The sequence below is a fragment of the Apaloderma vittatum genome, unplaced genomic scaffold (assembly GCF_000703405.1).
Source record: "Apaloderma vittatum isolate BGI_N311 unplaced genomic scaffold, ASM70340v1 scaffold15006, whole genome shotgun sequence".
Taxonomy (NCBI): domain Eukaryota; kingdom Metazoa; phylum Chordata; class Aves; order Trogoniformes; family Trogonidae; genus Apaloderma; species Apaloderma vittatum.
In genome coordinates, this window is record NW_009722424.1 from 9,830 (window position 1) to 25,412 (window position 15,583).

The window sequence follows — 15,583 nt, forward strand, 5'->3', positions numbered from 1 at the left end:
TTTTGTGAATGTGTGAACAAGGCTTAGCTGTGTTAATAAAAGCATTTTTGTGTTTGTGAGTTAACAACAGCCTGGAGTGAGTGCAGTTTTCAATCTGTGTAATTGTATCAGGATGACTGATATATTACCATGACTCAAAAAAAAAAAAAAAAGGAAAAGGTCAAGAAAGACACTTTATTAACCATGTTTTTAAATTGATTAACACAATGAGAAGATCCATTGTGCTTCTGCTACAGGAAGTATTACTGATCTGTAAATCAAAGACAAACCAGCAAGGTTTGCTGGCCTTAAAGAGTGGCGTGGCTTTTGTATACTCATGTGCTTGTCCTGGCACGTTTTCAAAAATTATAAATAGATCACTGGGAAGTCCCTGGATAACAGAACTGTACTGCTGCTGACTGTCATAAATAAACTAACAGGAGATGTCTTAGTCTTGCAGCTCTTATTCTTTGAAGGAGTCCTAAATTGTGCATACAGTTTCAGTGTGTCAGTTCACAGGAGACTATTTCTGTGGCAATGGGGTAGAACTTTGTGTCCATCTCTGTATCTCCTGCAGATCTAACTCTCTCTGGCCTTGAAGCAGAGTTGCTCAGCCTTTTCCAAGCCTTTCCCTTTTGGATTTCTTCGTCTCCAGCTGCTGATAGCTTAGGAAGACTCAAGGCCAGACTCGTGTCACTATTATCCCAGGCAGTGCAGGGTCTCTCTAATGCCACATGCTCTAATACCACTTATTGAAAGACTGGCTGATACCCATCTGACTGCTGTAGGGTATTATGTAGGATCAGAAGACTAGAGCCTCTTTTCCCTGTCACCTTCAAAGTGATAGAAACTGAGTGGAAACTCTGTTCTTCCTCCAGGAAAGCACAGAGAACGTGCCATTATTGCTTACTGGATAACTGGAATTTTTTTTTTTTTTTCTGCCAGACAGAGAAGTTGTCAGCTCCTCAAGTGGGGAAGTCAAGGTAGATCTGTCGGTGGTGCTGTCCTGATTTTTGCTACCTGGGGATCTGACTTCGAAGGGAAAGGGATCAGTATGTTTCTTGTGTGACCTCATTCTGGCTGTGGACATGTATACAGCCTGAGATTGCCCACAAAGAGCAACATTAGCAACCATGTCAAACGGGGAAGGAATACAGTCTGGAGTAGGACCTTAAGAAAAGAGAGCGTTTTAGTACAAAGATCTTAAAAAAGTATGCTTTAAACAGACCTTCCTCCCCATCCCTGGCACGGGGTGAAAAAATGGTGAAAACCTTGTAAATGAGGTGTTGAGGAGAAAGCATGACCATCAACTTTTAAGTGCTGTGTGTACTTAACAGAGGTGAGTACATGAGAAGCGAGGGGAAAAGAAAATACTGTAAAAAAATAAAAACCCGAGCCAACTTGACACAGGGGATTTTCTGTGGTAATTCTTTAGGTCATATTAGCATGACTTGGATCCCAACAATTTGCCTTTAGGAAGATTGTGACAGACTTAGAGAAAAAGAGTTTACAAAAAGGAGGTGACTCAGCAGCCCTTTGCGAGGCTCAAGACTTGCACTTCTGAATGTTACCACTTCTTCTTGAATCTAAAATAAACGGAGATCTTTGTTAATAACCGAAAAGGGTCCTCAGTCAGCCTGCATTGTGGAGCTCTGCTTCCTTTGCCTAGTTCTCCAGAGATAAAAATCTGCCGTTTCTGTTCATGGTGTTGGCTTGACTGAACACATGAGTAATAATAATCGGTTGCTAGGAACAGACTTCAGTTTACATGTAGAGGCCTCTATGGAGGGAAAGTCTTTTGAGTCCCTGAGTGGGTCATAAATAATCAGTGGCACTTCAAAGGAGGAAAAAGTAAAAACAAGTGGTTGGAGATGCCATGCAAAGATGTCTATAATTCCTATTGCAACACCAGTGGAAAGCATGTAGCCAACATAATTGGGAAAAGATGGGGCATGTGTCTACGGGGGCAAAACCAGTGAGGCAGGGGTTCGCTTACAGCAGGTGATAATATTCACCTACCTCTAGCTGGGCATTTTAGCAAGGGATCTGCTGCTTTCAGCTTTAAGGAGTGCACATCTGAGATAATTTCATGCCATATGATTTTTCAAGATTGGCTCTTGGGGAGGTGTCTGAGGGTTCATCTGTGCGGCACCGCATAGGGGTGTGTGGGAGTCATCTGTGAGCTCAGGTCTTACCTGGAACAGTATGGAAATTACACCAACTAGTTTACCTTGCTTCCTAATTAGTGTGCACATATATATTGTAGAAGTAATCTTAAATAATTAATGAAATACACATTTTATGATTTCACTGTAGGTACGTATGTTGCTTTGAAAATGGCATCAGTTTCACTGTAAAGGAACTTACTGTATAACTGCTTTTTTTTTCATGCTCAGAACAGCTGAAAGACAAGGTTTGCAAATGACCCTGATCCAAACTGTAATGTTAGGCTGTGAAATCCTTGCTAATGAATCCTCCAAATCCATCTGAAACCTGTTTTTCCCCTTCTTCTGAGACGAGAATGTCCTTATAAAGACCCTGCTTAAGAAGAGCTCTCTTAGGTCTCATTGGGACTTAAGACTCACTGGAGACATGGTATTTAAATTAGTGTTGTCTATTCTCATGATAAAATCTCTGGAATGATTCGGGTTAATTCCTTGAGAATTCTAGTCCGCTACCCGCTCTCGGGTTTCTGCCTGTCAATGTGCTTACGTCTGTGTGTGCTGTACCCAGGTAATTTTTTAATCTGCTGGCTAATTTCAACTGAATTTGGGAAAGGAAGAGAGATTCCAAGGAAGTTAAGTTGAAATTATATGATATGACTGGCTTGATGTAGTTTTCACCTATGTTTTAGGTGTCCATTGTGAGAACAGCTAAAGAGGGAAGGGAAGCAGTACTCTACCAATACCCACTGGAGGAAAGCCTTGGTTCGAGTTATGTGAGTGCCTTTATCACAGGAAAAGCTTTTTTTCAGTGCTTGAACCCTTTGAGCTGCGGGTTGAGCCCAGGTGGCCGAGAATTTACTTCTTTGGAGAACACCAGCTTTTCTCTCAAGGACATTTGTAATATGCCTTTCTTGTGTGACTTCTCCCTTGCTGAAGAATAGGAGCTCACACAACAGCTCTGGCACAATTTGCTTAAGTTAATCAACAGGAAATAGATCTATTGGAACCAAGATCCCAATGTTCCTGGAACTCTGTCTTTGGCTCTGTGATACTTCACAGGTTATTTCAAAGGTGTAAGCAGTTAAATGCTTTCCTGTGTTAATGCCAGACTCTCCAGAAAGAGGGAAAGACAAGGTCATTTTCTTCACCTTTAGTTTTATCCCCACTGAAAAGGCATGATGTCGTTTTAAAGCCTTTGATTTACTTTCAGCATTATGGGTATATATTTCATAGTTGTCCAGTAATTCATGAAAATGAAAGACTTAGTTTAGCTCTACAGGTTCATTGGTTTGTTACAAAGCAAAATAGTCTTAAATATGAAGTAGAAAAGCTGATCATTCCTAAGACCTATGTAAAGGATTGCGAAGCGATCTTACCAATAGCTTGGTGGTTTTAGACTCTTCAGAGGTTGGTATGATATAGTCACACTTAATATGCTCTATTTGAATGAAGTTTGGGGTGAGGGGGCAAAGGGACTAGTGTATTGTCCCTGTGTAATCCCTTCTCAGACAATCGGTACCTTGTACCTTTTAAAGAATAATCCCTGCAGGTGTGTTGTCCAAAGGTCTGTGTGTCTCTCTTTCAAAGCAGCTGTGGAGCCTTCTGCTGGGGCAGGGCAGGAATCAGGGGCAGGGCAGGAATCAGGGGCAGGGCAAAATGTCTGTGCTGTGTTGGACGGTGAGCCAGAGGGTTTCAGGGACATGAAAGCATTTGCAAAAACTTACCTTGTATTAGCTGCACAATTTTATATCCAGCAATGTGGATTTGTTGAGTGGATTGCTGCATTTTAAAAAAAGTAATTTAAAAGTTCCCGTCCTTTTGGGAAGGAGGCCTTAATTTGGTCTTAAAAGAAAATAGGACCGTATGCTTTTTTTTTGCTTATACATGTTCTATGATCATGTGCCATACTTTATATTAATTAATAGGTTAAGTAACTTTAATCAAGTTAATTAATGCTTTAAAACTTAACATACTTTCTCTTTTAAAATCCTTGAAGTTGTATTAAATTCAACTACTTTCATGCTTGGAGATCTGAACTGAGTTTGGGATCTCATCCCATTAAGTGCTGTACGAGCACAGGGAAGGACACACTGTGTACCCTGTAGTTCCTGTAGCAGGCAAGGGATGGGGACAGAGGAGGAACACTCACAGAAAAGTGGAAAAGGCATTTTTTTCTGTTTATAAAACTTTAATGTTGTTCATGGCTCTTGAATATTTTCCTGTTATTATAGAGGGTTTTAAATGCCAGATCTTCCTCCCTTTTTCTGGACTATGCTCCCAATGACAACGTCACCATCTCAAATCTGGATGCATTGAAGTCAAACAGATGTGTTTATTTTCATTGACGGGGATTTTGTGCTGTTTTTGTGCCTTTTAAAAATCCTTAAACAGCGTTAAGTTGAAAAGAAAGTACGAAAATAATTCAAAGAATCTTGTTAAAGAGAAAAAGATTGTGCATTGCCACTGATGCTTCACACTTTGGGAGATGTCTTGGTTTGTAGGTTATGCTGATGTGGCAATGGTGTGTGCGTCCAGTCCTGTCCCTTTGGATAGATGGGCATCCCATCTGAATTTTAACCTTGGGTCTGAATTGAGGCAGGCTCATTGATTTCACCCGTGGATTCATTGTTGCCTGGTATTCACTCTTTTCTTAAGTATCTGTCTCTGAAGGTCTTCAGTCTGCCAGTGGAACATTCAGGGTGGAGGGAGTGCAGCTAACTCTGCCTCTGTCCTGGGAGCAAAAGGCAACAGATCTGATGATGTGGTTTGGATTTTGCTTACTTCCCTCTCATTTGGGACTTTCTGCTTGGTTAGTAGCCTTCAAGGTGGTGATCACAAAATCAAATTCAAGACACATACGGTGATACCCAAAAGATGTTAAGGCCTCTTGACATTTTGCATTTGATTTTGTATTTCTTTATCTTGAGAGAAAAGGAGTTTCCCAGGAAAGATTTCATCTCCTTGGGCTAGGGGAACTGACTCTCTTAAATACTCCTTTTCCTCCTCTTTTTGCTAGGGTAAGCAAGCCAAACTTTTGTAAAATACTTTTTTTCCTTTTCTCTGGTTATCTAGACAGATCTCATCTTTGCCTGCCCCAGCTAGAACTCCCCTTTCTTGAATCTGGTGCCCTGAGTTTCAGTTGGAAGTTGTTGGTGACTTGCAGAAATGTTGCATATGCTCTGCAGCAGGTGGAACCAGTGCTTTGGCCATATGAACAAATATCTGTTTCTCTGGAACAGCAGAGTCAAATTGTCAACTTTTTTTTACACCTTTATTCTCTCTGGGCCTTTGCTTGTCGTGGGCAAAATGATATCCCATAGCAGAGGGAGGTCGGTCTAGATGATCTTTAAGTGACCCTCCCAACCCAAACCGGTCTGCGATTCTAAATGTGGGTGACAACCTCTGATCTCACGTGGATGCTGTGGATGTTAATTGATTGATGTTTGTGAAGCGTTCAGATGCCGGGGGGATGAGTGCCATAGAAAATCTTTTGAGGAGCTTAATAATCCTGCCATCAGAGCAGCTCTTGGGTAAAGCACAAGGACACACATTGTTCAGGATGAGGAAAACAAAATATTGAATGGCTCCTCATTACACATGGGTCGTCTTTTCTGTGCAGTGAGTGAGGAAAAATAGTGTATAGTAAACAAAGGCTGCCTTGTGATTCATGTGAGCAAGGGACTGAATGTAAAAAAATCTCTGGCATTCCTTAATGTTGTATCTCCTTACTCATCTATTCACGCCCTTTATTTTGACACATCCTTGGTGGATGAGTTATTAATATATGGTGTGTAAATCACAGTACTTCTGATGAAAAGGTTACAGTTATTTAGGTATCAAAAAGCTTGCTTAAGGTGAGCCCTAATTTAATTTTCAGCTTTATTTCTTGGTGAATTTGTTTAACGTTACACTTCTTGATAAAATTGAGTCATATCTCAGTATCCAGTTTCTCCTAGTGACAAACTGAACAATATAGCTACTGCAGTAACAGAAACAGTTTTACACTTTTAGGAAAGATGCAACATAGTGTTTTATCAAAGTTGGGTTAGAGATAGAGGAGGTGTCCAGGGGGAGGAAAATGGAGGAGTTGGAAAAGACTTTGTGGGGGTTGAGGAGTAACAAGGTTACCAGCAGTTGTGGTTATTCTCATACAATAACTGCTGCTGTTTCATTTCATCTTGATCTTTGCAGATTCTGCCTAAATTGTTTCCATTCTGCAACAATTATCTGGACAGGTGGAGAGTATGAAGCTTTTTTAAAAAATGAGATTTGGCAGCAATAAATCTGCAGAAGGCTCTGTAAGCCTTTGTCACCCTGGCTTTCTCAAAGAAAGCAACTATATCTGAATTTTCCTAATCCTAGTGCTTTTGGTTTTTTGGCAAACACACTGGGATCCGTGGTTTGTGCTGTGCACTGCTGCTGGCCACCAAAATGAGTCAAGGGACCAAAGCCTGGATTCACGCTGTAGGAACAGTTGCTTTATTCAGTATAAGCTAAGGAAACAGCCTGCCAATGGAAGAAAACCCCAAACAAAACGCATGTCTTGGCTCCACATGCTTGAGTATCATCAGCTTTCATGTAAAACTGTACTGATTTTTTTTTTTTTAATAATTTCAGTTTGGAAATCAATTAAAGAGTCTCCATAGAGTTCAGTATGGCATCGAATCAGTCATCTCCCTCAACAGAGGAGCAGACTTCCTCCGAAATAGATGATCTTCATCTGTCACTACAGGGTAAGTTGCTGTAGTTTTCTGTTCTTTTTTAATGTAAGTTTTTGGCAAAACATCTATGACTGCGTACACGTTGAAGGGAATTCTGAGAAACCTGTTAAAACTAGTGTTACTATCGGTCTAGTTTGTGTCTGTCCTTCTTTGTCAATGTTTTTGCGTTTCATGAGAGATGCTTCAGCAGTGAAATGAAAGATACCAGCTCTTCTAGTACGTTCTCGTGGTATTTTCAAAACTGTTGCCTTTTTTGGTACAGGCATGCTCCCTGGTTCTTATGTTTTGTTACTCAGAATGTATGTTATGTAAACTGTTTCCAAGGGAGCTACCAGCATGAAAACAGTGATGCCATTTTGTTAGTTTCCTTATTTTCAATTTGCTGACAATTAGGTGGTTGCATTAAGCTGTCTTAACGAGGCAATTAACTACAGAACTATTTAATTTTATTTGTTTTTCTGTTCTTACTGCTATATTCCCTGCAAGTGTAGAAAGATAACTTGTGGCCAAAACATGTAGAAAATTTTTGTGGCTTCTAAACAAATTTCTTATGGGTCAAAGTCTTTACCCTTACTTGTAATGAGTTATAACTTGTTAAGGAAGCCCTCACTGGCTGAATTTTTAATTGTTTCAGTTTAACAACAGCTACCTGGACAGTTGTGTGATAATGAGTGCAACAGAGCTGGCCTCTCAGAAGGGCTTTCTGGGTTTTCGTTAGTCACATGTTGAGTTTCCTTCTGTAAGAATTCCCTGGGAAGACTGATTTGCCTCTGAACATATTCATGAAAACATTCAGGGGGGCTATCACGAAGGCTGGTGCGGGCAGTGGGACTAGCACTGCTGGAAGCCTATCTTTGATGTGTTTAGAGCCTGGTTACTCTAGGATGGATGGGCTAAGTCCTCTTTCCACAGAGCTGTTTCCTTTTAGCTCACTTGCAATCAAATTGCTATGGTGCTTAGTTGAGAGAAAATATGTTTAAAACAGATGGTGCAAGAGAATATTCTGCCAAGTCACTTTTATGATCCACATTTGCACTAATATTGTCATTGGAGCCATGTGTTTTGATGAGTGACTGCTAACAGTGGTCTAAAGCCAAACATCTTTAATGGTGAATTTTCTTCCGTTTTGCTTCAGTATTCCATTTTGAGGAGAGTAAGCAAAAGCTTCTTACTGACTGGAGCTAGTCTGACTGTTACACAGCTTGTCAGACACACATTTGTTGTGCCAGTCAAACTCAGCCCCCAGTAGAAATAGCGAGGTGGCTGTTGTCACGAAACAGGTTTGGAGAATGCTGTCTGGCTTTACGGCAGAGGGTGCTGAATTAAGTTACACGCAGTATTAGAATAGGGTTTTATTTTGAAATAATATTAAAATCAGATTGGTATTTGTGAGTCGAATACCAGTAGAGGGTTTTGCTCAATATCTCAGTGAAAGAGCCCTGTTTATTAAAATTGAAATGACTACATTATATTTCTCTGCTGTAAAAATTTGAGCTCCTAGATTGTGCTGAAGCGAACACGCTGCAAACCTGAGGCCAAGCTGCGTGTGCCTGACTGATGTAAAAAATCCAGAGGCATCCCTTAGAAGTGATACAGGCAATTTTTGTGATGTTAATCATATGCAGCAAATGTTACAGACACAGCCTATGTAAGGTGCTCTGACACTGCAGCATCTGCTCTGGGTCAAACGGCGACACAGCTGTGATGAAGCACATTCTCTGACGTGACATGCAGAAGCCATTAGTGACTCTCCCTGCGGATCTCTGATAGCAAAGGTGAAACGAGAATAATAGGATCACTCGAGGAAAAAGTTTTTTCAATAATTGAAGTCTTGCAATGAGATTTGTAAAGCAGCCAGAGACTTTGATTACTTGAAATCTTCAGGTTCACCTGGAGAAGTTTTAGAAAAATTTCAGATTCAAGGAATGGATGCTTATAACTATTAGAAAAGCAGCTTACTTTTTGAGTCACTGAAGATGGATATAAAGCTGTTTTTTATCTGCTTTTAGAATTGTTAAGGTATAGGTTCAAAGAGTATGTCCAGCATTGTATAATATACACAGCATAACAGGAGATACACGTAAATAGTTGATGCAGAGGAGAAAACTATGCACGAGATACAGTCTTAGGGTTGTTCATATTTTATTCTACATTTAAATTCTTTGTGATCCAATCTAATATTTTTCCTGAAAGTCATCCAGTGGTGATAGAACACTTGTCTAGTCTGGTTAATTAGGATAAGGTCAATTTAATGTGCCAATTGGTTTTATCATGTAATTTTGAAAGTTATATGCCTAAAAAATGTAGCAAAGTGGTTATCTTTTTTTTTTTCTTCCCTGCCACGTGTAAAACCATACACTGTTTCCAGGTATATTTGACTGTGACTTAAGCCAGTCTTTTGTGAGGAGTACAGCACTTTTGACAGAAAAAGAAGGAAAGATGGAAAGAAGAACTTCCTTAAAATAATTCATGAAGAGGTTACTACTTAGTAGCTCTAATTAACATAGAAATCCTATTAAGTTAATGCTGGTGGCTTAATATTGTAAAAAATGCTCTAGTGGAATTTATGTTGGTGAGTTTTTAGGTGGAAGAGTGTTCAAGGATGAACATTTACTTTCTTTAATAGTGTTTGGCCTGGAAGATGCAGTAAAGAAATTCACTGGAAAGTAGGTAAAAATGTAGCTTTATTCGCAGTGTGTCTTTCTTTTAGCTAAATATTTTATGAAGGTTTAATGAACCTTGAAAAACATGAAGAAAACAGATAATGAATATGGTTTCTGATGTTCCCATCTCCAAACATTTTCAAGTGATGAAGCTAGTCACAAAATCATGAGGCTGAAGTAAAAGCTCCAAGAATATAAACCCTATATATGTATCTTTTCAGATTTATGTATTGCTCTTTAACCTTTTCCAGTTTTCAAGCTGATCTCTGCAGACAAAAGAGTAATACTTACCCATTCCCTCCTTGACAAGAAAATTGAAATTACTGTGTAACTACATAATGCCAGGACTTGGGCTCCCTCTGTTGTTTTTTCATTCATTCTATCCAAGATGTTATAATAAGATTAAATCACAGTAAGATCTACATTATTTGCTCCCTGTGCTTCAGAACTCTCTGCTTTCTCCCAGTTTTCTGACAGCACAACTTATATCAGCTGCAAAACCGTTGCGTGTTCTTGCACAGCCACCTAAAAGTGCGAGTGAAAAGGATGTTGCCTAAGGGGAAATTTTTAAGGGGAGGATTTCTCCTCCCAGACAGGTTGCAAACGTTTTGGTGAACATGGGATGCTGGCCATGGAGATGCTTTGTGGCAGCGTATGGACCATCTTTGAAAACTGTTGTCATTTGTGCTACAGCTCCAGAAGGAGCAGGCAGAGCTCAGGGTTTGGCTGGCAGTGAACACGGGAGGAGTGACTCAGGAGCCCTGTCCTGTGTCTTGTCCCCCATAGCTTCCCTCCCAGCACTGTGTTATGGGCTGGCCCCGTAACTGTGTCCAGCCTGGCACTTGGCCTTCTGTAAATGAAAGAGACATAGTTTGGGTTCAAAACTGTTTTTGGCTTCCTGAAATGAGGAGACATGTCACCTCCTTTGATAAGAGAAGGACTTCATGGCAATGTTTTGACAACTGTTGCAGATATGGCTACTCTTTGCTGGTGAGCCTGCGAGCGGGATTGCAGCAAGGGGAAGCAAGGGGAATGTGCAGCTGTTCACAGACAAGTGGCTACAGGAGAAACTGAACAGGGTTCGGGGCCCTGTGGAGTGGGAATATGTATTGTTTTCAGGATGTAATTCTCTTTATCTGTGAGAGGATCCAACCCTTGCTTTCCCTCCCATGCACAAATCCTTCCACTTTCTTCCCTAGGAGAGCAAGTGGTTGATGTTTTCCACCAAGCCTGTGCAGAACTCTTGTTTTTCTCTCCATGCTTGCTGAGCTAACTTAGGCACAAGAGAGTGTGTTTTAGCTCTTTGAGCTTGGATCATGTACTTATTCTTTCACCATTTAATTAACTGCAGAGGTCCTAATTTTTGGCTTTGTTTATTAATCCAAGTGCATGTTACTGTTTATTACTGTAACCCAAAGGATGATCATACAAGAATGTGGCTGCGGAAACTGTTTGCCAAGAGTGTTTAATGATAGACATTAGTGATACGGTTTTCTTGCAGTTATGTCTAATCCTTTATGAATGATTTCTCTTCAGTTGAAATTGAAAATACGGTGATAGATACAGATAAATTTTGTCATGCAGCTTGTAGTAAATTGCACTCATCTCTGAGTAAAGGAGGATATCTCTCCAAGACCCACTTAATTCAGTCAGAGGTCAGGTAGGCTACTAAATCTAACGCAGTGTTTGCTTTGTTCTAGCTTTATGCTTCATCAGTTGGGGCCAGCATGTTCCAGGATGTTATTACAGCTACGTTTAGTGTTTTGTTTTCTTTAACCAGAATGGTCAAAGAGTCCATTAAATGTTTGTTAGGATTTTTCAGGGGTGGCTTTTACAAATCAAAAGTCTCCCGTAGGAGCTGCACTGACGTTTATGCCCTGTCGCTGCTGCCTGCTGTCCATGTGAGGAGCTGGTATGCTGTTCCCGTAAATGCTTGGCTTCCTGGCATGTGACAGGGCTGATGGCACTGGAGAAGCAACAGACACACGAGACTGCCTAAAAAAAAAAATCAGTCATGGGTATTTTTGTCTGTTTCACATGCCTAATGAAAAAAGTAGATTGTATAGCTGAATAAATGTTCCCTGCTAGACGAATTTAGATTTGTTAAAGACAGTGTCAGATGCATAACAGGTAAGAGCTGGCATTAAAATGCCTGAGAAGTGGTTGGCCTCTGAGGCACCTGAGTAGGGCACAGAAGGCTACTTATGTTAAATCCCTGCTTCGCAGTGGATTTTACTTTTTTTAAATGTTAGAAAAGCAACTTTAGCCCTTATCTTTAGAAGTATGTTGATATGTAAATGATGTGTCTTAGCACCTTTAAATATTCCTGCAACATCTGTCTCTGCCCCCAAGTTCTGCAGTTCCTCGCTCCATGGGCTGTTGTGACACTCAACACAGTGGTGATTCAGAGCAGAGCAGCTCCAGGATCCTGGCAATGAGAAGAGCAGAAGTGTTTAAGAAAGCCAGGAGGGCACAACTTGGTGTGAACAGGCTTTCCAAGTTAGCAGCACTTGGTAAATTGGATAATTTCCATTCAAAAGGAAAAGGAGGTTGAAAGGAGTAGTGTAGAAAACAAAGTTCCCAGTTGCTGCACAGACATGGTGCTAGTTGATTAGTTAATACTTATATGATATTTGGATTTGAAAAAAACTGTTCCTGTAGAAATATCTTCGTCACCTTCATTGGGCTTTGGATAAGCTTCTTAATCTTGACAAAAAATGCTGTGTTTGTCTTTCATTACTTAACACCATGTTGCTGAACATAAATGCTGGAAGTAACTCTTTTCCCTTGTTTTCCTGTCTGCAGAAAATGAAACTGTTACTGGGTGGAAGGGAAGGGGCTGTATAAGGGGTGCAGAGATGATTGCTCACCCTCTCCGTGGTTCTTCTGGTAGTTCCTATCACTTAGAGCGTGTACCTGCTTGGTATTTTAGTTGATACTAGGAGTGCTGTCTCAAAGGAGGTCTCCCAGTTATCCAGGCTGACCGTGCCGTTGTTCATCATGCTGAGCTGTCAGGGACTGTGGAAATGATTATTTTGGATGAAACTGAAATAAATGCTCCAAGAAGGTACCATGGCTGTCTGTGGGCATTCAGGCTAGAGCTAGTTCAACACAGCATTCCTTCCCAACGCACGGGGTGGGCATGCTCTGTCCTGAACACCAGCTGTTTTGATTTGCTGATCTATTCCTGTTGAGCTGCACCGCTTTGCTACAGTAGACGTAGCCTCAGCTGACCTGAATGGTGAATGGAAGTTATAAAAATATCATACACGAGAGGTAATTCCTTCTGGCAAAAACAGAGATGGGGAGATGACAGACAGGCTTGTGCTCACTAATTTCAAATAGTCATTTAAAAAATATTTTTTTAAATAGAAACAAAGCTGCCCGGTTGTAAATCGTTCACCGGCAGTAATGCAGAGGTCCCGTGATAGAAGAAAACCTCTTTGCTGTTTGGTGGTGGTGTTTGATGAGTGTGGACCGACACAGTACATCTGCTCTGCCACGGGCTGCTTTTCCCAGCTCCCTGCCGAGGGAGGAGACGGAGCTTTCCTGTGGGCTGCTCTCTCCGACCTTGGGAAGGGAGGCACAAAAGGCAACATAGGAGAGGAGATTAATTTTAAGTCTAGCTGGTTTGTATTGCTGTTAAAGGAAGGGTGAGGATAAAACCATGGCACTCCTGCCCTCCCCTCCTATTCCTCTTGGGAGAGTTCAGCACTGACGTAGTCCCTTCCGTGTCCCCATGCTCCAGCCCTTAATGGTTAGTCTAGTTTGTAGCACTTGTTGGTAGCTCATTAGTGAATAAACCAGTCATTGTCCAGCAGTGCGTATTGATTTTCGGCTAGCTTACGTGACATGATGCTTTGATGTGTTGCAGCTCCCTAAAGAGTCGTTCTGAAGATTAGCTTTAAAACACAGGGTGAAATGTGATAGGTTTGAGGTGCTTTCAAATTAGCAGGTTCCTTTTTTGTTCTCCCAGATCCACTTTTTGGCTTTGTGAGTTTTGGCCCAAAGTGAAGAAAATGATAATTTTTTTCTGATAGCTTTTTTCATTCTGGGTCAGTGACATTTTGAAAACTAGGGCAAGAGAAAACCAAGGTCACTAAGAGTCCTATAAAAAGGCCTAACAAAGAACCCATTCATTCTCATAAAAATAAAAATCTGTATTAATTGACCACGTGGTAGAGATAAGAATTTGAGAGCTTGATGAAATCATTAGTGCCTCTGAGAGTAGAGTAAGGGGGAAGCTGGGAGGGAAAACACATTCAACTTGAAAATTGAAATACAATTGCCTGCCATGGTGCCAGAAGCACATCTGTACTGAGCTGTGTGTTGTGTGGCCTGGGTGGAAGCAAAGCGACTGCTGCACTACAGTCTGTGGAGATACTGGCAGGCATGCAGTTTTGTTACTAATTCGCAATAAGATTTTTATTATTATTTATTTGGGTAGGAAAATAGACCACATTGCAGCTGAGACTGTGGCTGCTTTGGAAGGCAGCCCAGTGGGCTGCACTAGGCAGTGGCTGTAGCTTGGAGAGGGTGTAAGCTTTGCTTAGGTGTGTGGAGCGAAATAACCGCCGTGTACTTTCGCCAGGTGAGACATTTGCCTGTGAGCAGCCCATGCGAATCAACACTTGCAGTATGTGGCCCACATTGCATAAGATATGCAAGCAAAACAAGACCAAATGTCCTCATCCTAACCATCTTTCTGTGACCAAACCCAAAGGCAAGTTCTCCAGATCAGTAGCAGCAGCGTGTGTTTGGTGAGAGCTACAGCTGGAAGAGTCACTGGCGTCAGGCGGAGTAGTTAATATTTACTTTCTGTCCCTTTCCAAGTGCCAGCGATACCAGCCTTGCCTGCCTGATAAAATTGAGTGCAGCTACACAATAATCGCTCGTTAGGTAACTGGAATGGCTCCTGCATGGGTATGCAACCAGAGGGTGTGGTTAAGTCCTGTGCTAACATGAAGCTGCTATCTCCACGCTATTTATGTCTTCCTTGTGAGCATTGATTGGTCTGTGTGGCATGTTTGCATTTATTTTCTGATTTTGAGATTGTGAGTTTGTCCATGTCTTTAAGACTTATCTTACTGCTCATCATGGTCTATGTGATATTTAAAAAGAAGCATAAAACAGTCCAGCAAGCAGAGGGAATTGGCAGTTTCATGCTCCGCCAGGATCATAGTACTGCAGATTAGAGCAGGGCTGTTGAAAGACGCGTTAACTACAGGATGCAAAGCAGCCCTTGACACACGTAATGCGTGCACTTTTTTCTTGCTACTCACCCGCCTGGTGAAGCAGGATGTCTGTGGGGTGGATGGCGAGGTTAGGAGCAGGAGGCTGCATTGTCCTGAAGCGGCTTGCTCCACTTTTTGAGCTGGTGAAGCTCTGCATGGCCACCCCTTTGGGCTGTCCTGGATGATGAAAAGCCACCCAGGACTGGGGTTTTGTGTTCGCCAAATTCCCAGAATGGAAAAAAGTGTGGGACATTTTACTCTGAGTGGCATTTTCTTGGGCAGAGTAGTCAGGATTATTTTTCTTTTTTCCCGCAAGGGTGTGACATTTTTGGTATTTTGAATCCAGCCCAGCCCACAAAAACATACATAGCTGAGTAGTCTTGCACTTACCTTATGATGTCTTGCCTTCATAGAATCCTAGAATGGCCTAGGCTGAAAGGGACCTTAGAGATCATCTAGTCCAACCTCCCTGTCATGGGCAGGGACGCCCCCTCTCGGCTACACCAGGCAACACATGGGGACCGAGCGGGAATCGATCCCGCGAGCTCGGTGTTGGTCATTGTTGCCAGCACTGTGCTCAAACCACTGAGCTAACCGGCCTTCACATTAATTTTTTTGTGCAAGAGCATGCTTTCAGAGGCAGAAGAAATTGTTTGCTCCCACCCTCTCTCACAGATTTGTTTCTTCTTGCAAGCGGATGGCCTGGTCAGCCTCTCTGACGTGGTGTGAGGATTTACCCTGGCTGGGAAGCGGGCAGTGGGTACCCACGTAGCCACCTTGCCCGCCATCTCCCTCTGGTCCCCACACACGCTGCCCCCCTA

The 15,583-nt window shown here is 41.7% G+C and overlaps 1 protein-coding gene across 1 annotated transcript in view; it reads left to right on the plus strand.

Moving 5' to 3' along the window:
• Window positions 1-6,798: 6,798 nt before the first annotated feature.
• Window positions 6,799-15,583, plus strand: part of LOC104275738 (nesprin-2-like) — a gene marked incomplete at its 3' end in the record, with an annotated part of 82,239 nt that continues 73,454 nt past the window's right edge. Inside the window, 1 exon segment of the mRNA XM_009871780.1 lies at window positions 6,799-6,877. Within this exon segment, the coding sequence (XP_009870082.1) occupies window positions 6,799-6,877 (79 nt within the window).